Below are 27,313 nucleotides of genomic sequence, written 5' to 3'. Positions count from 1 at the left end.
CCGGCACCGAACGGCAGAGGGGCAATCGGAAGATATTGCCGAACGGTAGCAGTCGAAGCTTGTGTGAAGAATGGAGGACACGAACAAAACAGTCAAAGCAAACAATGAATAAAATAGCAAAACTATGCACGCCACCAGCCGTCAGGGCGCCAGGAATAGGGAAGGAAGGAAAGGGATTTAAACATTGGTACGGTGAAGCAATCAATGAATGAATCGATTAAGAGTGCAAGAATGAATGACTTGCCGCTCGAACCGAGCCGAGACCGATGCTGAACGCGGATCGACGAATTGAAATTCACGCGATGATGACATACATAAATACACACAAACACACATGGGATGCTATCTGCATGACAAGTTCATTCGCTGCGCACTGTGGACGGGGAAACAGCACGGAGGCACCAAACTTTTTCCTGACGGTCAGAACAATCCCGACCGATGAACAATCTGCAGTGCAAAGGTTCGGACCCGAAGCGATTTAATCCGGCCGAAGTGAGGTGTTTATCAGGCGTACACAATTTAGCACACGAGCGTGCTTGATACTAAAAAGGTTCATCAGGCGAGTTCACGAGGGAGTAGTTCATCTTTTTGGACGCGACCCAGCTGTCGAGTCTTATTAAGGAGAACTCAATACTTACGATGACATTGGCGAGGTAGCAAAGTTTATACTGGATAATTTAAAAGTATGTACAATGTTAGCATTTTTTTTGTTCATTACAGGATGTCGTGTGTAGTACCTCGTTCAGTAAAGTTGTGTTTATTAATAGACATTTATATAGGCATGGTTTAAAAAACGCCTAAATTTATGCAATGCACGAAAGAAAAGTTTATTTAAAAAGACATGGTTGAAGCTGTTAACCTGCTTAAGCTGTAAACTGGGTCGGTTGAGTGTTCATGAGCACACGTTACCTAGGCGTTACACACGTTATCTCACAGCAAAATGTTTCGTGCGTGTCGTTCTGCGTCGGGCATTGAAATCGCAAAATGCGAAAACGTTGGGACCCCACCGTCAAAAGCCTTCAGCACATCCAGGGCAGGGCATACATTTTGGGACAACAGTTCGGAAACAGTCGAGATCGGTCGTTAAATGAGACGGAGTGTGTGTGTATGCGAGAGAGAAAGAGAGAGAGAGAGAGAGAAAGAGAGAGAGAGAAAGAGGGGGGGGGGAGCGAGAGCGAGCAGATACTCTAAATTAAATTCCACTTTTCTTTTACCATAAAACAAACACACCGCATGACTGTCAAAGCTGTCTTGAAATTATTTTGGGGAATGAACCTACATCTTACCCACTCCCATCTTACGTTTTCGTTCTATCCACAGTCATTCTATGTCTCTCTTTATTACACTTACCCGTTTCCTGATTGTAGCCATTTGGACACGGTCGCTCGTTGTTCCTCTTACGGCCATTTGTCTGCAACCGGAGGCTAATATATATTTGTTTACTCAGCTTCGCTTGCAACTGGCGAATGCAGCACGGGAGGACAGCATAGAATGGCTAGCAATTATTCATGAACATTCATTGCATTAATCATATTTCAACTTCCCAGTGAGACGAACGATCTCACCAGAACCACTCTCCACCCTGCCAAACCGAACCGTTCACATATAGACACACACACACACAGCGTGCACTCTAAAAGCGCGCCGGTTTGCAGAAGATCCTGAACGCTGTCCAAATCGTTCGGTAAATGTTGGAATATCATTTATATTCCGGCCATACGTGTACCGCTCCAACACCGAGGGCCAATTCCACGTGCCGAGTATGCATACGTTTGTGTGTGTATATATGTGTGTGTGTATAAGTATGTTTGTATGTGCGTGTGTGTTTTTGAAGCAAATATTGCAAGGACATCACTGCATACGGCACTTGTCAGGCTGGCAATTTTAATTAAACAATGCATAATCTAGTGCGCTACCAGCCCACTGCAAGCGATGCTTTCTGCGAAAGGTGTGTACGCCGGAAGAAAGTGAGAGAGAGAAAGGGAGAAACGGTCCAAAAGAACTACTAAAAAAAAGAAAACATGAGAACGAAAGAGTTTGGCGGGAAGTGCGTTTGTTCAGCGCGATGGGGAGGAGCCAGACCTGGTACGGGAAGATGTGCCAAGCATCCTTCGGTATCTGTGTCTGATCCCGCATTTTTAGATTGCACCAAATTAAGAGGCCAGTGGGTAGCACGGTGAGCCAGACGGGTGCTTTCAATGTTTTGAGCTGAATTGCTTTTTTTATTTAAACATTCCAATAGCAACGCACCAGCACTTCGTTTAGATGGTAAACATTTAGAACTCCACTGCGTAAAATTTTAAAGAAGTAAAGTATGTGTGAACAGCTGCGTACGTGTAGCTATGTATTCATTTTCACATTTATCGATTAATAATCATTGCAAAAGTTTGTGAATTGTGACAATAATCTGTATGCAAGGTCATTGTATTTCCCTTTCGTGCTGTTCGATTATGGAAAATGTACTGTAACACATCGCACTGGCTATCATCAAACAGTACAGAAATATTTCAAGGAAATAGATCACCACTTCCTCTTCTTATTCTTTGGATCAACAACCGTTGTCGGTCACAAGGCCAGGCTTGTGGGCATGTGGATAAGGCTTGGCTTTCAGTGACATAGCAGAATAGTCTGTCCTGTGTAAGAGGACATGGTGCATTCGGGGCTTGAACTCCATACGGGCAGGTGTTGTTAGACTGTACCATTAGACTGGCCCTCCCCACTTCCTAACGACATACATTGTAAAACGTATAAATTTTGGTGCATGCATCTCATCATGCACAGATCCATATTATATATATAGAACATCCATATTATATATATATATATATATATATATATATATATATATATATATATATATATATATATATATATGTGTGTGTGTGTGTGTGTGTGTGTGTATATATATACGTGTTGCACAATCTAATTCGTAACGCGTAATTAACACGCTCCGCAAGGTCATCAAGGTTTAATAGTTCAAACCATTGGGATTCAGCCTCCTATTTTCATTTTGGTCCGTCTCTTTGCCCTACACACTGGCATGAAGTACCGTCGCGACGCAAATGGAATGTGCCATTTGCCAAAATCTCGTGGCATCTAAATCGGTGATTTGCGCTTTGCCCATCCGCCCTCACCGTGCAAGCGTGTCATTTCGCTCAATACGCTCCACTGTGGGATGGAGGAGGGTCATCTGAACGGGTCGCAAGGGTTTGTGTGGTTTTTCACTGCCGTGCCAGGGCACTGATTTTGTCGCTAGCACTGTTCTGCAACGTTTTGACGACTCTATATCTGCAGGTGCTGCAGGTCCTGCCGCTACCCGGTATCGTTTGCCAAAGCAAATGGTTTGAATTGTTTGCGAAAGAATTATTTGAAGATGCTCCTTTTTAATTGTACAGCAATGTAGGACTGAGTTCGGAGACCAAAATCTGGATGATTAGCGGATGATGTACTACCCGGAGAATTTTGCGACGGTAATATGCTCCTGTAAATATGCGAGTTTTGTTTTTCAGATATAGGGAGATCAGTAACCATGCGTAAAAAAAAAGAACTGCTAGGTTTTGCGCAGGTTCAACATTGAAGTCCAAACAATTCACAAAGATTACAATTTTATCTCAAGGTGCACCTCAATTCTAAACAGAAATACCAGCTTATTTTTTCCGTAATAATTTACTCGGAATTTAAATCAAAATGAAAAATAACCAAGATTTTGATCAACTTTATCCAAACATACAAGAAATCATAGCCTAATAACAAGCTCCTGCTTCCGAGGTATGTTCAGCTGAATCCCATTATCCAACACTGCACCGCAGTAGTTTTATTGCAGTGTACCGAGCTCATTATAAACACAGTACCTCCCACAAACACACACACACACACACACACACACACACACACACACACACACACACACACACACACACACACACACAAAGAAACAGCCAAACATTGAAACCAAAACAAAAAAACATCCAAAAATCTGAAACAATCCTGGACAAGGTGCCAAAGTTGCCAACAATCAAATAGGCAAACACCAGTGCTTCGACTGCCTGCCTTTACTGCCACTACCAGATGCATACAGCGATTGGATGCAGATAATGCAACTGCAGATGCTGCCACCACATACCGTGCGTTGATCGATAGGCAGCAAGTGCTGTTTCAGGGCTGAACGTAAACGGAAAGCAGAGAAAGAAGTTTTCCTCACCCGGCCGCGTTGAAAGATTATCGGAAACAATAGTTTAAACTGCACAAACGGGGCTGGCGATACGACTCACGAACAGGGAAGGCGGGGAAATGCACTGGTACGTGATTTGCCGCTCTGCCAAACACAAATCCAAGTGCTGGCACCGATTCCTAGCAGGGTAACAAAAGGGAGTGAATATTCAGTGAGAGTGAGAGGGAATGCTGGAAGGAGCACTGCGAGCCATTGCAAACGGGTTGCAGGGAGTTTGAAGAAATATTTGTTTAGCTTATTCTTAATTCCCAATACGCCTTTCTACTGCAACCTGGTCCCGTCCCATCACCATATTGAAGGATGTAGCTGTGTATGTATCTATGTGTATGTGTGTACAGTTTAAAAGGGCGCTACATTTCACAGCAGTTTGCTTAATCAGTGAGCGCGCAGTGTTGGCAGGCATGACACACATTACGGCTACTGGGTCGCTTGATCTCACTCGAGCGTGCAAATGTGATTCGTTAGCGTGTTGGTGTGCTACAGGGACACCCCGTTGCGCTAACGACTGCTGCCGAAATCTGTTTTGAATAACTACCCTGTGCAACTGCAAGATTCGCAAGCGATTGATGTAGGTCGCAAGTTTTCTGTTCCCCTAATGGTGTTTGCCAGAGCTCTCACCTACTGTAAAACAGTCTGCATGGGTATAAAGCACCAAGCGAAGCATCTTCTAAAGATCACTGTCAAGATTCTTTAGACTCTTTTGAACTTTTTGCCAAACATGCACAACATTTGGAAACAATTGGTTTACATTTTGTGTAAAAAAAAAATCAAAACTCTCTGCTGCTGCCAGTTATTAATCCACGATCTTGTACCATTCATCAAGAGCCAAAAGCTGGATTGGGGTGTTTTGGGCCCTTTCCTCAGTTCTATAAAAAAGAAAAAAATGCACTGTACGTAGAATGTTGCGATCTAGTAGCTCTTTTTGGTGGATGCGTCGTGAAGGAAAGCTTTCTCGCACCTTAGACCCGAGCAACTGCCGCTACATCTCGTATAGTCATAATTGGCGTGGTGCCCAGGATACACCCAGCATTGCTTTCGCAGTTCCATTTCTTCGCCTTCGCTTTGGGAGCATTCGTAAAAGAAAAAAAAACAAAACAAAACAAAACTAATATATACATCGATGTTTTACCTACCCTTGCATGAACCTGTCTGCAGCGCAGGGCAGGGCGAAGATCCCTCAAAATGCCCGCAGGTTGCAGCAAGAAACAGGAATCTTTACTCAAACACCTTCGGAATCTGGGCACGGCATTTCGCATTGCTGCGTTTTCCTTGCGGGTTTTTTTCTTCTTCTATCCTTTTCTTTTTGAAGTGCAAAGAGAGAATCGGGGTGGTTTTGTTTGCTACCTAGCATAGGTAGGTTGATGCTGCTTCTGCTCGAGCGGAAAGCATAGGGCGCGCGGTAAAGATTGCTGAGTGGTTCTTGCTGGCTTCATTGCGGCAAAAATGGGAAAATATGTTCCCGTACATTACGTGAGCGGTTTTCATTGTGTGTTTGCTTGTTTGTGTATGTGTGAGTGTTTGTGTGAATGGTTTTTTGTTTAGTGATCCTCACTCCCACACCTTCACCTTCTCTTATTTTACAGTCCCTCTTTCCCGGTTTACACGACACCGTGAGCTGTGTTGGTTTCATTTATAATGTTTTGTTTGTTTGCTTGCCCCGTTGTTGTAAGTGTGGTGGAAATCAAACCAATGTGGCAAGAAGGGTATAAGGTTTATTATTGTAGCATTTTCACAAGAATGCTTTTAGAAAAAAGAACAGGAAGCACTGCCAATGAGTATCTCGGTGCGGCATTCGTGTGTTTGTTTGGATGGAATTCAATTGAACAGATAGCTGCAACTGGACAGCAGATCTGAGCACACATACATGCGATCGGGCTTTCCATTGAGCACCCAACAAGAACCACTCCATGCTTGACTGGTAAACTAACCAGGCCAGAGAAAAGAGAATAAAAAAAATCCACTCTCAAAGCCAAAACTACTAACCGTTGGGGCGAATTTGAAGTGGCTGAAAAAGATACAGCATAAGAATGCCGGAACGGAAGTTACGTTTAAAACGCTTCAGCAAAGGCGCAATATATAGAAAAACAGATGCAAAAAAAGAAGAAAAACCACTCCTAAAATACGTCCGTTCGTGCCCGACGGCGTTTTACAAACACACAGTTGGAGGAGAAAAGCTGGTGGCAAATACTTTTCGCAAGGTTTTGTGCACCTTACCACAGGAATGTCTTTGAGTACGAAAGAAAATAACAAAAAAACAGCACAAGCAAATGGGAGGGGAAGGGAACGCTAAGCTGAAGTGCTCAAGTGTGTTCTGCCTGAGAAAGTTTCCCCCTTCAAGCACCAAAAAGACCCAGCTGGCACACACACGCGCGCGCGTGTGTGTGTGTGTGTGTGTGTGTGTGTGTGTGTAATACAAATGCCCGCGCAGATTTGTTTATGCTTCGTGCCCACTGTAACGAAGCTAACCCTTCTGCCGGAGCTGCGGGCTGCTGGTGGGCTTGCTAAGAAAATTCTTCCACGCGCGTCGAGTGTGTGTCTGTGGCCATGGAAGGAGCACCACGTAATTCCAAACAAACGGGCCGCGGCTTTCCTAGCTTTTTTTTTCTTGGTGACGGTGGCTGGGAGATGTGTTGATTGATGCGAAGCGCGTTACAGCAATACATATCAATACAAATCGAAGCGAATACACGAGCCATGTTGAAGGGTTAAATATGATTGTGAAGGGTCTTTACGAGGGCATCATACTGATGGAAATGGAGCGTTTTTGTCGCTGATGGGGACGCCTAGCTAATGGAGACGCCCGGTTGGTGGAGCCGCCTGGTGGATGGAGACGCCCGGTTGGTGGAGCCGCCTGGTGGATGGAGACGCCTGGAGGATGGAGACGTATTCAGTAGGTAGCAAGAGGGTGACTAGTGGCAATTTATAATGCCACATCTCGGTCGATACATCTAGTATGGGGTGGAAGTGCACACCGGATAGTGGTACAATATTGAAGCCTGATGAATGAACTGCACCATGCATCATAATCTGCCTGCATCGTGTGCACTCGAGAGATGCTGTTCTAAAACTCCCCTGCCTTGCACCAATTGTTCTTCCACCGGCCGCCCTGAGGGGGGTTGTGGGGTTCATTTCATCGGGTCACACTCGGGATGCTCGATCGGGTGAACTTCGGGCCGTGCACGTTGTCCGAAAAACCAAAATGAACCAGTTTGGTCCGACTCGTCGTACGGCAAGCGCAATAGTGGTGAGCAAGGGGGACGAATTTGGAGGGAAGGGATTTGGTCTCACGTGGTACCATTGCGGTTTTTCATTCGGATGCGTCGCTTCGGGTCGTCCAGAACTCACCACCATTCTTCCTTTCTATCTATCCCCTCCGCCTTCCCTTCATGTCTGCGTCCCTGCTACCACTTCTTCCACACATCAACCACACAACGGTACTGACCTTTTCCTGTCATCAATGGTAACAATAGGGAATCAAATAAGCACGCAGGCATTTGCCATATAGAAAAAACTAACACACACACATAAGTAGGAATGACACATTTCATCATGCTATGCTAAATGCTAGTTATCATTACTATAATCTCGATGATGCGTTACAACTAAGTAAAAACTGCTACCAAACCATTGCTATATCAGTGTCTCTATTTGGTATGACTCTCCCCCACATTTGGCTGTAAAAATTAGGATTGCTGCATTACATAATACCGATCGCTAGCGGCGTAGGCACGCACACATATTCCCACTTTCGGGAAGCATCAGCAGCAGCAGCAGCAGCAGCAGCAATGTCAGAAACCCCTTTCCTATATCTTCGTCCTTCTCGGTCGGCTGCTCGAATGCTTTCCCGCGTGTGACACGTCATCGTTTTGCGCCATTTTGCAACGCACTCAACCACGGATGGGATGAGGAGCAGTAAGGAGAAAAGTGGCATCGACTGTACCTTTATACGGCCGCGTGGATCGCGGCTGGCGCTGTTCATTCAAACTCCAGCAATTGAATCCCCCAAAGGCGAAGCAATGACGTCGGCGTTACTGATTGTAGCGTTACGTCGGTAACGCGTGTCCCGTTGCGCAATCGCCGTCGCACCGAGTCCGAGCGGTGTTCACTCTGACGCGCTTTTTCCGTGCACTTCGGCTCGCTTCGGTCCAGCGTGTGTGTGTGTGTGTGTGTGTGTTTGGGATGCTTTGTTTCCGCGTCGTGCCGTTTCACTCGCCCGATGCCGCCATGCCGTGCCATGCTGTGCGCGGGTTTGTGTTCCTTTGCACTCCCGCTTCGGTTCGGTGACCGACATTACGAAGAAGGTTTGTACACTACCGACTCCTATTCCCCCTTCCTCCCATCCTACCCCTTTATATCGCGTCGGACAGGCTTCGAATGCATAAACCGAGCTCGGGGTTTGGTACGGTGTGAATCCGTTGCCTGCCTTCAGTTTAACGTAGCGGCTCGATCCTACCGAACGGGTTTTTTATCTTGCTGCCTGGTCCGGTGGAAGCCGTCGACTGCCCCGGGTACAAAAAGCACTATTCACACTGACACTATACATACAAACATACGCACACACACACACACATGCACATCACATAAACGTAACAAAACATTTCGGGTGACAGTGTTTCAGTGTACCGAAAAAAGTGAAATCGTCTCACGTGTGTATGCAGGCCACTTTGGTGTAGAGCGAATCCGAGTGTGCACGTGCCTATTTTCTTTCCGAATTGAAAAAAGAGGAAGAGAGAGAAGAGAGAAAAAAACAACAAACAGCTAAAGCACACACGTACACACACACACATAAACTCCCGGAGTCGCTCAATTTGCATCAACCAATCAACCACCAATCATCGAGTGCGACAAAAAAAAAGAAGCTTGCTATTGCTAGTGCTCGACCATTGTTTCCTTTTTTGTGTGTCTTTGTGTGTGTTTCTGTGTCGTTTTTGTCTGAGTGTGTGTGGTTTAAGTGTTTTTTTTCTTGCTCAAATTCTCCAATTGAAAACCGTTGCTAGCAGCCGGCATCGTGAGCCCTCGATGTGCTTGCGCCGGCACGCGTGATTTAAATTCCAGCCAAGCACGCACATACCCGCGTGCCTGTGTCTGGATCACACATTTTATCCACATCTCCGACACATACAAACCAGCTACACATACAGACGCACACCGGCAGAGCAAACGTCCAGGAAAGGTTAGCGCTTTTCGTGTGGGTTAATTTGAGCCGCTCGAGTCGCACTGTTGAAAGGTGGAGCTTGGAGGCCGTTTAAGGTTACGCCAAATTATTCTACCTACACAAAAAAAGCCAAAGTATTAGTTTCGGTTTGCTGTGGTGTGCCAAGTGATAGTTTGTTTTTTTTTTATACAAACCTGTTGGTGTGAAGCCACCGGAGACTCCTACGAAATGGTCGTGTACGGTGCAGTGCGGATGGGCCTACTTTTCAGTGGAGAGCAGAGCATACCAAACGCACGTGCCGATCCGTCGTGTGTTTTCGTGCGTTCTTAACCATCAGCAGCAGTAGTTAAATAGTAGTAGCAGCAGCAGCACCAGTAGGAACACTCGGTTTTTTCTCGTTTTTTTTTGTGAAGCTATGCCTCAGACCGCTATTAATCGCTGGTTCGTGTACCCGGTGGGGACCACGCTTAACACTTATACAAAGCACAAACACTCATACACATACAAAAACACATGCACATACGATTGACAGCGAGGAACAGTATCGACTCTCCAACAAAAGGCACGAGTATACGAGTCTGCAAATGCGGAAGTCCGTCTGGGCTTTGTGTACGTGTATATATATACATATATGTTTGTGTGTGTATGTGTTTTGGTGCTGCCAGTTGTGTTGCGACACACTGCACCGAAAGCGTGACCGGTGCGCCAACCGAGCAACAAGGACGCCCCGCAACAATCAGCTCCGGCAAGGGCCGCAATCTCCCGTCGAGGGTACCACGACAATCAACCGACCGAACACTCATGCTCAACTGTGTATTCCTATGTGTGTGTGTGTGTGTATGTGTGTCTGTGAGTGGTGAGCGATGATCGATTCTACACGTCGTTGGTGCGCTTTTGCTGCAATCCCTTGACGCAGAAGGTCCCTCCCTCTGTCACAAACGTCCCTACGGATACGTGTGAAAAAGCTAACGATCGACGCTGGCGTGTTGTTTGTGTTGACCACAGCCATTGCAGAAAAGGCGAAACGATATTACATATAAATAGCCAAAACCCTGTTCTGTGTTTATTCCCCACCGCTTCCCTACCCAAGCTTCCGACACAAGTCCACTATTTCTCCATTCTCTCTCTTTCTCTGCCATTCACTAACACCACAATCCCACATTACTCCAGCCAACATTTCACAATACCCGATCGTTCGATGGCGTTGAGCGCGGCTCACTTTGATAGGTTCAATATTTGACAGTTTCTGTTTCGCCGTCCACAGAGAAACGATCGCGTGTGTGTCGCGTGTGCTGCAAGTGAAAGCAGTACTAACCCTTTCTTTCGCTACTTTAACATAAGGAAACCAAACATCAAACAAAAACAAAAAAGAACATAATAAAACCTTACAGTCAAGTGGACAAAAAACAAAACCAAAACAAAAATACACACGCACACACAGGCACATCAGGCATCAGGGTTCTGCAGCGCAGCGATTATGAAAAGTATGTCGGCGGGCGGCTTGAGTGTGCCGAGTGTTCGATAGCCAAAACCAGCCTTCACACACACATACACACACACACACATACATAATACACATACACACATCTCTCTCACGCTTCACATCCACCCAGCGTGCAGCGCGCGTATGTTGCGATAATTTTGTCTCTGCGTTTTCCTTTCCTTTGCGATTCCCATTTCATGCAACAAAAGAGTGCGCGTGTGTATGTGTGTGTGTGTGTGTATGTGTGTGTGTATGTGTATGTCAAAGAAGCAAGTGCATACAAAGTGACCAGTTCCATTTTTCGGGTTAGCGGCAGCGCTTTAGCGCGGATGTTTTGATTTGCTTTTGTTTTTTGCCCTCACCCTTTCATTCACCAACGCTCTTCCTCCCCTCCCACCCTTGTGCGATGGCAAAAGAAAAAGTGTGTAGCACCTGCCGGTGCCCTCTCTCGACAGGAATAGGCGTGCGCGCGTGCCCGCTCGCACGCAGGAGCGCAGGATCAGTCGTTGGCAAAATGGTCGCCGCCGCCGCGCGCTTCGATACTATGGTTCGCCGATCGGTGCCGAGGGTTCGCGCCACAGTTGCTGGGCCGCAGCAAAGGAAGTAAAGTGAACTCAATACCTCTCAGTAACAATTATAGCCAGTAAAAATAACTAAACAAGCAAAAACAACAACTACAACAAAAAAAGCTCCCCGTTTAACAACACCTTTAAACCAACTCACCTCACCCACCCACCCAAAAACGCATTAAAGAAACGCTCGTGCGTTTAAACGAAAAGCAAAACGCATTAAACCGGCATTAAAAACGGCATTAAAAATTAAAACAAACCCATCTTTCCCAGCATTCGACTCAAGCGACGGGAGGGGGACGTCCCGTGGACCCCTCGTTTTCATTCAGACACCGCGGAAGGGAAATAACGAAGAAGAGTAAGAAGAAGAAGAAAAAGAACAAGGAAGAAGAAGGAGGAAGAAACACAAACACACACATACAAACAGAGAGAGAGAGAGATAATTTGCTGCCTGTTTATGAACACATCACGGTAGAGGCGCAAACTAGGAAAGAATGAAGCAATGTAGAGCGCAGAAAGGATAAAAGGCACACATAGAAAGGGTCTACATGGGTCTGGACAGCAGCGACAGTTAATGAGAGAACTCACATAAACAAATATACGGTGTGTTGTAGTACCAGTATACAGCAGGACTGGAAAGAGCTTCAACAGCAGCAATAACACCAACTACCACCAAACACCATCACCCCAACAAGAACAACAAATTCAGCACCACCCCTAGCGCCGTCTTGCGCGTAGCCAGAGAACGTACGCTGCGTTGCGCAGCTGTTAAAGACGGTCGGTCGCTGATACTGACACACACACACACACACACACACACACACACACCGGCAGCTGTGGCAGTGTGTGGAAAACGAAGCCTGTTCATCGAAAAAGAACACTTGTGGGGAATAGCTAAATAGTGCGCATGCAGCAGGCAGCAAGAGTCGATTCGACTATTTTTGACAAGGCAACTCTGTACAAAGACACACACACGCACAAACTGACAGAGGCGTTGAACACTTGGGCCGATACGTAACGCACGGTTATGCGTTACTCTGTCGATCTCACAGCGTGCGTGTGTATGTGTGCGTGCACGTGTGCAATGGTTACTAACTTTAAGGGAACCCTACATTCATGTGTTTGAGAGTGTGCAGACAGTCGCTCGCCCCCGCAGCAGCGTTTAGCAGTCACGGAATTCTGGATGAAGCTAAATACAACCACCCTTAACAGTGCGCTAAAATCGTGCAGAAGTAACTTCCACTTTGCGCCTTAAAGAAAACGAACTAATCGCCATAAACTGAGCCTAATTCTCCAAAATCAACTCCAACTAACAACAACCACCCACACACATGTATACCGCACCGGCCTATTTAATTTGATTAAAGTAAAGCTTTTGCTGCATCCTAATCGACAGCGCGTACTCCGCCTTATCCGCCACGCACCGCTAGAATGGATGCGAGGTGCTCCAAACAAGCAAAAAAAAACTGTTAAACAAAGCCAAGTAATAATTAAGTTCACTAAATAACGCACGTTTACTTAGCTCTCCTTTCCCTCGCCAACCCACCTACCCACCCCGCCGCTCCCTAGCCCCACAACCCAACGAATCAACAAATAACAAATCAAAAACACTAACCCCTAAAAATCAGCCATCAAACCGGAAGTGTGCACGCGGTGTTTGTAATATCGAACTAAATAGCACTGTAGTGGTGCAGTAAAAATCAAAACAAACCAACTGAATTTTCTATAGTCCTACAACACGCCCCCTCCCCCCCACCCCTATTCAAAACTGTCATTTTCGCCACAAGCTGGAAACCACACTACTCACACTGTCTTCTTCGCGCGTTCTCTTTCGCTCTCTCTTTATTTCTCTCTCTTTCTCTCTTTCTTTCTTATCCATCATACTCTCTTTCTCACTACATGTCACTCTATCTCTTTGTCACTGTATTTGTACGTATCACTTTCTTTTTCAATGTTTGTGATATCTCCTGTTCAACTTTACCCAAACAAACAAACATAAAACTCATTCTTGCACGAACAATTGTCTGGAAAACAACAACAAAACAACTATTGCAACTACAACAAATACTACTAAAAACGTATAAACCCAAAACCAAAAACTTCAATAATCGTTGCTTTGGCAAACAAACAAAAAATCCTCATTTAACAAACTTCCCTAAATCAATATCAACAAACAACCAACAACCAAAACAAACCAAAAACCAACCGAATAAACGTAAAAAAATCAACTGCCCCTTTCCTTCCCACGCTTCTCTTCTGTCGCCACTGTGCCCCGGGCTGTTACCACTGAACATCAGCCGCGTAAAGGCAGAACGAGCCGGCCTCGGCGGAACGGCTTACCACCCTCACCAGCACCGGGCCCGCCAACAGCGAACAGGCGCGCGCCCGCCCCGCCCCTAGCGCCCGCGTTCGCTAGCACACCGAACCACCAGCACCACCAGCGCCACGACCGGTAGCGCGACCGGTCCACGACCATGGATGTGATGCAGGCAGTGACGGTGCCGGTGCTGTTGCTGCTCGCAATCTCACCGTTCGCGGCGACAGTCACCACAGCGTGCGCACCGGAGCGTTCGTACCGCACTACCATCTTTACCCCTGCACAGCCTGCCACGATCGGGCTGGCAATATCACCACCGCTACCATCACCTACCGGCCATGCGCTCGGCTCGCTCGTGACGGTCGTTACGGCGTCGATCGGTGCGCTCGTCGCTCTGCTGTACTGTGCCCGTGGCCCAAGCGGTCTGCAGACGCGGCTGTCCTCGATCATCGGTGCCGTGTCGGGACTGGCGCCGGTCGCCGCCAGTCGGTGCAGCAGTAGCGCCGTCGGCTGTGCTGGCACCCACACGGCCACTGCTGTAGTACTGCTGTCGGTGCGGCAGCTACTACCACTCATACTAGGAATTGCCGCCATGTTGCCTGGTAAGTAAACGCTGCAGTTCATGCATGTTTCAGTTATTGCGTTTGCTCATAGCTGGTTGATTGACGCTTTGGGCAGCGCTCTGTCAGCAATCGAGCATGCAATGAAACAAAATTTTGTTCGATAGATGCTCTGTATTCAATAATTCAAAGAAATTTGATGTTGCTGAGACGGCTTGAGGACTTAGACTAAACTTTATTTTACAATTATTCTTACACTAACCTATCTCATCCTAATCCTATCACTAACACTAGTATATGTAACGATTGTGCCACGCTCTAGGCGTGAACACTCTGTCATAGGTTTCTTGTGTTATATAATAATTTTTATATTTTGTTGTAAAAAAAATGTTTTCTACATAGGCATCATCCATTAATTACGTAACTCTAATAGGGGCGGAGATTTCGTCAAATGTTAAGATTTGTTACATTGGGGACAGGGGAGCTAAGCTTGTGTTACGTAACGCAGAGTAAAATGTTTGATTTGTTTTTTTTGTAATAACAAATAAGTATTAAACGATAATACTTTTTCTTCACTTTACAACCTTCGAGGTAAAGTCGGTTTAAAATAAATCGCTACTTTTTACATGCACTAAATATGTATATACCACGCAGGAGATAGAAAAAATTACTCAAGGATCGTCGCAGTGACGTTACATTCCGTTACTGCGACGACCGTAGTGGCACGTATTCGAATATAAAGGCACGTATTTGATGACAGGGACATGCGATTTGCGACGCAAGAGGTACGAAATTTAACTGTAACGCTGGAAACAGGTGGAATATCAATTCAATTCCTTTCAAACCCAATTCGTGAAAAAAAACTGGAGATGGAGTTGATGCAGTTTGCTCTTTTTTCGTCAGAGTTGATCATTGGTCGTAATGTTATGGAGAGTGCTGCATTATGTCATGAGCATTACTTGTTAATAACCAACAAAAACAACGAACATATCCATGGTACCTTGATGCTCATTGCTGATACTCAATGAAAGTGCGTCATGACATACCGAATGCGACATGCGAGTGCTTGAGTCCAACGCAATACTCTGACTGACAAGCTGAGCTGAATGCCGGCGCAAGGATTATCATGATATTTTCTAGTTGTGAACAGTGCTGCCAAATGCCACTGTTTTAATCACCAACACTGATGACTGAAACGAAGCATCAAATCAGCTCACGTACACAACTGAGATGATCAGAGGTAAGACTGAAACAGCTGGTGGATCAATCAAATGCTTGGTGACATTCTGTTTAGCACCCAACTCTTAGTCACTCACTTGGTCTCGACATTTTCTGTCGGTGTTTCTTGGAATGTACTTCTGACGACATTCTTGGAATATACTTCGCGTGTGGTCCCAAGCAAAAAAAAACAAGCATACTTTCTGGCTTTACTAATGCTAAACATGCAATGCACCACACGTGATGGTCGCAACAATAGTTACAGTCTCACCTCTGATCATCACAGTAGAGGTCGTGACGCTTACATTATTTGGTTCAGTCGGAATTTATCATGACTAGATCAGTGACATTTTGCAGAATTGATCACAGAAAAAACAAGTCATGACAAAGTGACTGACCAAGCGTTGATCACTAAAATATCACCAAGCATGTTTTATACACACCGACTGTTTGTGCCTCACCTATGATTATCACAATTGAGTACGTGACGTTGAAATGGATTTTGTTTTATTCAGATTTTTGTATGACATTGACAGTGACATTTTGCGGCACTGGTTATGGATACATCGAAAATACAGCCGAAACTTCGTCGAAATAGTACCGATTTTGTTCGTAACTTATAAGACATGTGTAACATACTAAGCATCACATGATGTATGAAATACAATAATCAATTTGATGACGACACAAAATCCAAAGCTAAAGAAACATTTCTGGACACATGGATATATTTATGAAGAACCAGGAAAATGAAATCCACTTCTGTTGATGATGATGCAAAAACATTGCAAACAGCGCTGAGTATCGGATTAACACAATATCTTCGAACTTGATTGCTCTATGGAACACCTTTTTCTTTACATAAAAATAATATAATTTTATCATTTTTCTATCCAAAAATTTTGAATATAGCGCAATCAATTAAAAAAAAATAAATGAAATATAAAAAATCTGATTTTGTTCAATAAAAAAAACCATTGAAATGGGAGGGGGCACAGATATTCATAATGTTTGAGGGGAGGGATGTCTTCCAACGTCACACTATTGTACAGTTTGTTACACTATGGTCAAAATTATGCATTTTTTGTGTTACGTAATTGATGGATGACGCTATAGGAATATGCAGCCACGAGGGGAAATTGAACACAAAAAAATAATATGCAGTTGATTACAAAAATATTAAACTTAAAGATATTTGATATCGAGAACCAACAAATTGAACATACAATTTTATGACAAACACATTCCTGAAAGCTATTGGACGCGTCTGACAGTTGAGATATGCACAGCATTTGTGAGAATCGAACTTCAACTGTTTTGGGTCGCGGTGTAGATTGTCTAGTTTGTTCTAGAGTGTCTGCCCATGCACAACATACATTTGTTCAAGACTTATGTTTTGCTCGTTAGGAGATGTCAGTGCGCAGTCTTATTGGTACTTGTTCAGTTAAATTTACTTTAAATCCTTACTCGCAATGTTTACAAATTACAATCAGATTTACAAGTAATTAGTTGAAAATAGTGAGATGTGCTAAAACTGGAACGATAATACATACCTAAGTAAGATTAATTAAATCTTTGGTCAAGCACATTAAGATGATTAGACGACGACTTAAGCAAAAAATACAATAGAAAAGGGCATGGCTAAAGGCTAGATCAGAACAAAATAAGTGTAATCGCTAGTACATTAACCATAAAAACAACATTTGTAGAGATTTGTACAGTGTTCCTGATTCTGCTGTCTAACGCTGTTTAATAGAATTGTAACGGACAAAGAACAAAAAACAGACTTTAAAATAAACGCTACTTAACGTGATTGAGCGCTCAATCCATCTAGCACCAAATGCACTAAGCTAATGTACTAAAAACCAAAACGCTTTGCTTGTTAGCTCACACCGTTTCGCTCAGACGATCGTGGCAAGGATTAGCGTTTCAGGCTGAGCAGAGTCTTGGCGGCAGCTTGGGAAATGTGTTTCATCCCTCAGCAAGCCCGCACCAAGCGAAACCTGCAGGTCTCGATTTCGGTCTAGATTTAGCTACAATTTATTTCATTCCTCATGCTCGCCCTACGGTCCCCGAAACGATAAATAAAACTCTCTCGTGTGCTCCGAGAAACAACAACCAACACAATAAGAACAGCCTTAGCCCAGGAAAAATGAGCATTAATTAGTCGCTCGAGTGAGTGACGGTCGGAGCACGATTGAACCGAGCGAAATTGGCAACAACGCTGTGGTATACGACGCTAAACTGATGAACTGGATTTGGCGAACTACAAAACAACGAGCATCCCCAAAGCAAATAATAGTAAAATCAAAGAGAGGGAGAGAAAGAGAGAGAGAGAGAGAGAGAGAGAGAGAGAGAGAGAGAGAGAGAGAAAGAGAAAAGGAAGTAGTAGCGAAATGAGATGAAAAAAAAACAAAGCAACAAAACTGCAAAAAAAGCAAAACAGAAAAAAGCAGCGAAACTAACGCGACGAGCCCTAGCGCCGTGTTTGTGATAGCGAGCGGCAGCGGCAGCGCATCCCGGCGCATTTTACAGTTCGCGCGGTACCGTGCGGAGCATTCTGCACTGAAGGGGATTACGGTTCTGATTACATTATGCTGATGATGTGCTTGTTCGTGGAACCGGTTCTCAGTACCATCCGCTCCGCCACCACCCGATAGTTAGTTAGCTCTCGCAATCGAGCCTGATTATGGGGCTTTGCCGGCTCAGAAAGAGTTGAGCCAGCCTTGGGAAGAATACGTCACATTTTTATGTGTATGTCTGTGTGTGTGTGTGTGTGTGTGTGTGTGTGTGTGTGTGTGTGTGTGTGTGTGTGTGTGTGTGTGTGTGTGTGTGTGTGTGTGTGTATGTGTGTGTGTTTGTGTACGTTACGTTATTTTCATCTCCGGTTCGCTGCATCAGCCTAGCCACGCCGACGTTTCCTTCCCAGGCCACGCCGTCCAACCGATTGCGCGATGGGTGCCATGCGCCACGGAATGCATTCGTTTCGATTGATGGCGAAAAGGGAGGCTGACGATGGTGTGCTACACTCTTGCCGGAACAGCCGCCTGCCCTACCGGGGTGGGGAGGGTCGAGTGTGGAAATTCTTGCAATCATTCCCAGTGTGCCTTTTTAATGTTTTATGTATGTGTATGCTTACTTTACTCTTTTGCATCCTTAGCAAGTTCTCTCTCCCTCTCTTTCTCTCTTTCTTTCTCTCTTTCTCTCTATTTCTCTACCTCTTTCACTTTCTCCTCCTCTATGAAGAGGCCTTTTCTCAGCCCATCGGCTGAAATCAGCGAAAATGGTGCCCGGTGGTAAATGTTGCTAATTTGATACTTTGTGGACTGCCGCTCTACTGGAAGTGGAAGACGTAACAAATAATAGTTGCAACAATATTAACAAGCAAAACGAACGAGAGAATTGCATACTTTCAGTCACTTTGGAGTGGAAAGAAGAACATAACACGGACGCTCGGATTTTTCGGTGCCTGTGCTTCACTCGTATGTTGGAATGCCCGTGGGAGTGAAGGTTAAGGAGTAGTGGAGGAGATCCTCGTTGGGAGAATGGCTCTCGATGCGGGAAAATGTGCCCCAACTCCCGTCGCTAAATTTCAATGAGCTATCATTTTTATGAACGCATTCCAGAGGCCATTTCCACCCTTTTTTTCTGTGCCGACGCTTTTCCCCTTTCGAGATTCGTTTTCGGGACGGGAGAAAGTTCTGTTCTGTCAAACTCAATCATGCGTCCGTTCCGCAGCCTTCCATCCAACACACTACGGGCGGGCGATAATAGGAGCAGAGAGCGACGAGAACAGGGCGAGGAACAAGAAAACAAACCAAAATAGGTTACACCAAGGCGTCCACGGTTTGCTGCTCCATCGGCAGCAGTGCGCGGGCAGGATGGAAATAAATTAATGGCCAACCTAGCTATAGCCCTTTTTGGCTCGCACGATTGTCACTCGCATTTGGTGGTGGTGGTGGCACCAGCCGGGTTTGATTGTTAAACTTTGCCCGCGATAAAGAAAGAAAAATAAAACAACCACGAACGCCCGGCCGGGATGCGCCACGAATGTGCCCCGAGAAATATTTAGTTGGCCTGGCCTGATCGCATAATCGGGGGTCGGGGGGGGGGGGGGGGGGGGGTGGAGGAATGGCGCTGCGGCTAGATCTTTTAGACACTCTCGCCTATGCGAGCTGAGATACTTCTGTCGCAGTATTTCGGGCCTGCCCAGCGTCAAGCTTATCAGCGTTGATGTGGCCGCCCTTGATGTTGCGATAAGCGGCCACCATCCCACAGATGCCCAGCTGTGCATCCGAGCTAGCCTGCCCTAGTTCAGTCATCACGTCATCTTCAATCAGGCTTTGTGTGTGTGTGTGTGTGTCAGTGTGTATGAGGATGCTGTCCTTTATCTCCATTAGCAGTGGTAACATTTTCCCGGCTCTTCTATCCGCAATAGCATACACACACACACTCACACACATGCACTCTGAGACATGATCAAAGGCGCAGTCGACAGGCAGGAAAAATGGCTTGACTTTGTCCGTTGCCTGCACAGCATTCGACTTACTCGGCGTGTATGTGAGTTTGAGAGTGTGTGTATAAATGGTGAGGAGTAGGGCAAATCAAAATGAGTGTAAAAAGAATGCCATTGACTGTTTCGATGTGTTGTTCGTGTCTCCTTCCCGCCGGTCGGCTCCCGCTGTTCACTACGAAACGGCGAACGGAAGCAGCTGCCGGATGGTACAGTGCGCATTGTTAGGCAAGCGTAATATGCCGCGTCGACTACTCACATACCGCTGAGGCTGCCCTGGTTGAATTCTTCATGCCGGTGCCGCGGCTGCACGAAACGGCTTCGTGATTAATATTGTGAATCATTCAGATAGTTTTCCCGATTTTCACATCGCTCGAGCATCTCATTACCGGAGATCGGTGGCGCAGCCCACACCATTCGACATTGAGCGAGTTACACAAGACGTCATACGGCACACACAAGACGTGAACCCGGGAGCGTGTCATACAGGGAGAGCACAATGGCTAGCAAGGCGCACTATTGTTTGAAATTAAACACAGAACGAGACGGCAGAGCACGTGTAGCGAGCACGGTGGGGTAACTGGAAATGCTACACTATTTGCTCACCCGTTTCGCGTGCGATTCGCATCGGGTGCGCTTGAATATTTCACCACCTTTGCATTGAAACGGTGTCCAAAATGAATATCCTATCCCTATGTATTGATTGCTCGCGAAACGTTGCGATTGCTTTGCAAACGGACAGTATGCAGCGGAATATGCGCGCGCGCTCGGTTTGAGAAATTCATAAAATGATCGAATTTGAAATACGTGTTGCATAAATACAGTCGCGACCGTTTGGCGGACTGCATACATACGGTTGAGCATGCGGAGTGAGTGTAGGATGCGGAGGATGTGTTATTTTGGTTCAAATGAAAAGTTCTGTAAGTGTATAATTGACCGCTGGATGAATGCCTAAGGCCTCTACTGTGTGTGGCAAAAGTTGATATTTATTTTAGTTATCGTAATGAAAACGTTTTGCCATTTTGGAAACCCACAACACACCGTCGTTGAAGGGAATTGCATGCAGTGCTGCAAAATGTCACTGTCAATGTCATAAAAAAATTTGACTGAAACAAAATCCGTGTCAGCGTCAAATAGTCATTTGTGATAATCAGAGGTAGGTGTGACCGATTGGTGTTACCAATGAATGCTTTGTGATATTTTTGCGACCAACGCTTGCACAGTCACTAAGTCATGATTTTTTTTTTACTTCGATCAGTTCTGAAAAATGTTACTAACATAGTCATCACATAGTCCGGCTGAAACAAAAATCTATATCAGCGTCACGAGCGCTACTGCGATGATCAGAGGTGATACTCAAAACGATTGGTGTGACCATTGCATGCTTGGTGACATTGTGTGTGACCAACCCTTGGTCAGTCACTATATCATGACTTGTTTTACTGTGATCAGTTCTGCAAAATGTCACTAACATAGTCATGACAAATTCCAGCTGAAATAAAATATTGTCAGCGTCACGAGCTCTACTTTGATGATCAGAGGTGAGCCTCAACCAGTTGGTGCCACCATGACATGCTTGGTGACATTGTGTGCAACCGGCTCTTGTTCAATCACTGGGACGTGACATTTTCAGTCGATGATCATCGCGATAGTCATGGGATATATGCGATGCGTGCGAGAGGTTCCAAAAAACAAAATGAGCATGGTTTCTTGCTCTGGTTGACCCGACACACCATCAAACCAGACAGAGCGAGAAAGAATGTTCATTTTGATGCTTGGGACCACCCACCAAGTATATTCCAAGAATGTCGTGATTATCATAGGGAGAAAATGTCGTGACCAAGTGAGTGATCAAGAGTTGGGTGCTACAAAAAATGTCACCAAGCATGTGATTGGATCACCAACTATTTGAGTCTCACCTCTGATCATCTCAGTTGTGTACGTGAGCTGATTTGAGTTTCATTTCAGTCATGAGTGTTGGTGACTGAAACAGTGGCATTTGGTAGCAATTTTCGTAGCCAGAAAAAATCATGATTATGCTCGTGACGGCATTAAGCTCAGCTTGTGAATCAGAGTATCGCGTTTGACAGATCAAGCACTCGCATGTCGTGTTCGACATGTCATAACGCACTTTCATTGAGTATCAGCAATGAGCATCAAGCTACCACGGATATGTTCATTGTTTTCGTTGGTGAATATCTCGTGATGCTCATGACATTTTGCAGCACTGATTGTATGTTGCTAGAAAAAAGGTAAGCTGCCAGCATTACGTTTGGTGGTTACACAAACATAGCATACTTTGATACATGATATTGCCAGCTATATCCAATGGTGTTAATGATATAATAACATTTCCGGTAATTATCGCATCTTCTTCGGTACTTGATTGTATGTAAAACGATGCTTTTTGTTTCAGCCAATCAACAACACTATAAAAATAACAAATGGGATAATTGCATGCTGCTGTCTCCTGCTACCATTAGCCTGCGTTATCTTCAGATTGTGGAGAGCTTAAAAGTATGCAAATTACTGTCGTATCAAAGGCGATGGTGTCCCTCGCCCGTTTCTCGATATCTGAATACCTTACTTATTGAAGAAACAAACATCATACACGTATTCATCAATTTATGCAAAACGTGTTGCGTGCCTTTATGCGCTCTGCTTCCTTCCCGAGCGCCGCCAATGAGTAACACATGCCACACACAGTTCAGCCTTTCCAAGTGTTATCTTATTGCGCACACACATGCATAGCCACAAAACAAAACACACACACAGTCAAAATCATCTGCAGCCGGAACGTTCTGGTCGTGATTGCGGCTCGCTCGTCTTTATTAATCGCCACGGACTAATCTTCTCAGCCCATCTCGGGGGTTCTCGAGGGCCCCAGGTAGCTGCAGTGTGGCGCACGAATGGCGCCAGACGCGGTGCCTGGTACGGTAGTCTAACCTGACATCCGGTTTCGCCCAGGTCGCGAGAAGCTGCCAAGATGCGAACGGCCGTAAAATGTGTGCTGGTCTCCCGGTTTGTACAGGCAGTTGCATACACACACACACACTTTGACACACACATATATATATAAATATACGAATAGCTTTGGAGCCAGCCAGCTTCTTGGCAGTGGTAGCCATTGCCACACGGAATGAAGAATGCAAGAAGAAAACGGTCAACAATGCTCTAAGAGAGAGAAAGAGAAAGAGAGAGAAAAAAGAGAGAAAGAAAAATAATAGAGAGAGAACGATGCGGGATTGTGATTTAGACTGTTTTGAGAGTATAAGGGCAGCGAAAAGGGAATGTCAAAAGAGTTTGTTGTGCCTCGCTTCCTGCTGCTCTGCGATTTTTTTTTCTTTCTTATCTCGGCCCGAGACATCGACTTCACCCTACCCGTGTGCTTCCCATGTTGATTATCTACCCAGGTCAGCGGCAGGTGCCGGATTGCGGATCAATGATTGCCCCTGTACGGAACGAATTTCCGAGGCCGCCGCGTTATCTCGCTTCCGAAGCGAACCAAATGGGAGCGAGCAGAACCCCATAAAGGGCTGGCGCTTTCCGGAAAACGCCCCCTTCTCCTGCCAATCTCCACACCACTGCCAGTTCCGAAGGAAACGGCAGTAAAATAGTGCCCAAACCTTGACAGTTTGCCAAAAGAAGTGTAGAAAGCGGGTGGGAAAAGAAAAACCGAAATTGCCATGTGCATGGGGAAGAAGGGAGAGTGCTTTACACGGTCGTGTACATGTGGTGCGCACAAATCCTGCTGCGGTTAAATAATTTAAACGGACTGGTGAAGCCGTTCAACAACAACATCAACAACAACAACAGAATGAAGAGAAAAAAAACATACACACAACCCCAACCGAGGCATATTACTCGTTCGATCGTTATTTTACAAATCCCCATTTACTCCGGGATTGCACCCGGGGTCCCAGGGATCAATATTCAGGTCAAAGCGTTTACCACCACCACCCCCTCTGCCCGATTGCACTTCACCATGGGAAAGCATAGGTTGGTGGTGGCCGGTTCGCATACGCTCCCAAACTACTAGCTACGGTGGGGATTTGTATACCCGTAGGTTTTAATAATGTAATAAGCGTTTTTATGCCGGGGTGCGAGGTTGCGAACTTCCTGCCTTTATTATTTTTTATTTTTTGGTTTTTGTTCGGCTTTCACTGTCCATTTTTTCACCTCATTTCAAAATCCCCACTCGACAGCACAACACCCATACACTGATTGCACGGATTCAAAAACCAATAACATTCCGATAAACCATCGACCCGCGGGATGGAGCGTCGGTGCTGGAACAGCCTCGGAAGTAACGGGGAATCATTTTGCGGGGGTGCGATCTTCCCTTCAGCATGTTTCCCGGAAATGGTACTCTGGTCCATTCCGGCTAGAATTTCGAGTGTCTTGACGTCGCCGCCACCGCACGCCTAATGGCACCCAAGGGGCAAATGTCAAATTTGTCGAATGGCACTGCTATTAACGCTAATTAGTCGTACAATTATTTACACACTCCGGGTACGGCTGTAGGCCGGGCTCGGCTGATGCTCCGGTATCGGTTTCAATCGACACGACTCGGCTCGACAATCGTCCTGGAAGGTGGGGTCCCAACCGTCCACAGCTCTTTTTAGGGTGCCGGCATGTGTCTCTGTCTGTGTGTAGCAACACACACGCTGATGGCAAAGGAAGTTCGGTGGATGGGTATGGTTAGGTTTGCCCGGGCAAGTGGATGGCTCCTGTTCTTACAAGCAGCAGGCAGGCCCGCCTAGCAGACAAGAGAATCGTCGATAATGTGATGTAATTTATGAAAATTCAATTGCATTTCATTTGCGAAGCGAATTATCTGCTCCGCCCGCTCTGTGCTAGCCGTCTGCCCTGTCGCCTCGCATCGATGCTGAGTGCGGAGTGAATTATAGCGATATCGGTGGGATGCCAATGGGTACAATTGCAAACAAGAAGGGATCAGTAGCGTGAGAATGTCGATAAGGCCTGCCAGCCTGGATGTCTTACACCGTTCTTTATCATCGGTTGTTGGATTATTCTTGTGTCGCAAAGGAGAAGAGCTCACAGTCTGATGTTTGGGTCTGTTCGTAATCAATTTATGAAGAAGAATTGAGTGATCCTGTCAAATGCTTCATCTTCTGGCATTTAAAAACTGTCACATTTTAACAAAAGTTAAAGTAAATGTTAAAGTGCGCTAGATTTCTAACACAATCATTATTTGGTCATTTGGACCTCGGTTCACTAAATATTCTATCAAGTTGGCAATTTGCAATAATTGAAAAATGCTACCCGAGCGAGCCGGAAAGGGAAAGGGAAACCGGAAATGCAGATAAAAACTGCTCCACAGCACGACCGCAGCAAACACTGTCACACGAAATGTCACGTTTCTACACCATTAACTGGAATGAATGGTTCGTAAGTAATAGGCGAGCCGACGGTCTATTGAACAGCTAACAAATATTCGGCCCTGTTTCGGGTAATCTGATTTGGATCGACCTCCGGAATCCAGAAATGGAGAATGCCCGCTCCCTCGTTCTCGCCCACTACCTTTCGCTATCCTGCCTACCTCTCTCACACACACTCTCTCTCTCTCTCTAAACCACTTAAAACCGGAAGAGATACCGGTTTTGCGGGCGAGCCAAGTGGTGCACGCGTTTATTATTCAAAGCGAAATTATGTCTCAGATGGTTAGCCGAATCGGTCGAAGGTGACAAAACCATTGGCCAAACCCTAGTGCTTTCGATGGGGGTGCTGGAATATTGGGACCGTTTCGCTTGTGTCAATTCAAAATTCATACCACCCCGGGGGTTTTGTGGTTGATTAATTTGCCAGCGCGAACAACGAACAAATGCTCAATACTTCAGAGTGGCAAATAAAGCGAGAAAATTGCGACGTGGCCAAGGGTAAGCTGAAAGGGTGGTCGTGGTAAAATAAGGAAACGCTTCTACGAAATGAAACCTTGACATAGCATCCCTAGGCTGCGCCACGTGGTCCCCGGAAATCTCCTCCCCCTTAAAGACCTGAATGCCTTTTGTGACATTTGTTCGGGCTCGCTAGAACAATTTGGCCCTTCGAACCGGATTAAATAATCATCCATTTTTAATCGACTCTTCTCGACCTTCAAAAAAAAAAAATGCTGAGCTTGGGAGTTTCAACTTTTGCAGCCAGACACGGCTAACACACACATATACATACACACACTCACACACAAAAATATACATATATACACGCACACAGAGTTTTAATGCGGTTTGAAGGCAAAGAAACGCGGCCCTGCTGGCCCCGGGCGAAGAATCTAATTTATCTCGACACCCTAATTATCAGCGCACTGCTGTGTGCGGACGAGCGAACGATGCTAATCGGATGTCACGTCGATTTCTCGAGTGCTTCACGATAACGCTGCGGGACACTTCTACTTGGGGGCGAAACAAAAAAAATAAAAATAAAAAATCGATGTCTGCTACGTCCGGCCGAAAATTCGCATGTCTCGGGCGAATCACATCGGCGAACTGTTAGTGCCACTAACGCGCTAAGCACGAATAGCACCCTTCCATCTCCCGGTAACGAGCGTGCCGCCAAAATTCAAATAAACACGGAAACGGTCCTTTCCCTCCTTGTGGGGAGCACTACCTCGCGAAAGGTAGGTGGAAAGGGAGGGAGAGGGTTTGTTTCCTTTCGGGAGGGGAAATAAAATCCACAATATTCCACCAGGGCCAAAAATTAATCTCACTGTCGGGAAGGACTCGCTGCGAAAGTCTGAAAAGTAGTGCAACCAAGAGACGAGAAAGGGAAGGAAAATAAAAAAAGACAAGTGTATCCGTTGCTTTTAATTAGATTTCGTCCTTCTCGTCGTCATTTCCCATCACACACACACGTATAGAAAGATACACACATACACTTACAACAGGGAGAGAAGGAGAGACAAAGCCAAACAGAACAGCACACTGAAGACGGCGTGGACGACAATCGCTGTCCCGTTGGCAAGCGAAGTTAAACATTATGGCCGAAGACTTGGCCAGGGATTTGGTATGTGTCTATGTGTGTGTGTTTGTGTGTATCTGAGTGTGTGTTTTCTAAAAGAATCAGCAATGTTTTTCGTTGCTTTCCTGCTTTGCCGCCTAAACGAGCCGGAAAAGGTTTCGAAATCCGGCTGCCAGGGACAGTGTCCGGAGAAACGTAATGAAGAACTCTCTCGCCTACACACACACACACACACACACACACACACACACACACACACACAAACACTGTGATCGGCGTCGACCGATTT

General features: G+C 45.6%; 1 protein-coding gene across 3 annotated transcripts in view; it reads left to right on the top strand.

Moving 5' to 3' along the window:
• The first annotated feature begins 6,444 nt into the window (after positions 1 to 6,444).
• LOC120947777 (neuronal acetylcholine receptor subunit alpha-7-like) overlaps positions 6,445 to 27,313 on the top strand; it is a 91,305-nt gene continuing 70,436 nt past the window's right edge. Inside the window, exons 1-3 of one of the 3 annotated variants that reach the window (XM_049608533.1) lie at positions 6,445 to 8,739; positions 10,728 to 10,870; positions 13,736 to 14,357. In XM_049608533.1, coding sequence (XP_049464490.1) covers positions 13,913 to 14,357 — 445 coding nt within the window. In that variant the 5' untranslated portion in view covers positions 6,445 to 8,739; positions 10,728 to 10,870; positions 13,736 to 13,912. Of the gene's footprint in view, positions 8,740 to 10,650; positions 10,871 to 13,735; positions 14,358 to 27,313 lie in introns of all 3 variants that reach the window. The other 2 variants (XM_049608530.1, XM_040363489.2) reach the window with 2 other exon arrangements.

The sequence above is a fragment of the Anopheles coluzzii genome, chromosome X, assembly GCF_943734685.1.
Source record: "Anopheles coluzzii chromosome X, AcolN3, whole genome shotgun sequence".
NCBI lineage: Eukaryota > Metazoa > Arthropoda > Insecta > Diptera > Culicidae > Anopheles > Anopheles coluzzii.
Note: the sequence above shows the minus strand (reverse complement) of the source record. Positions and strands in the feature narration are given on the sequence as shown.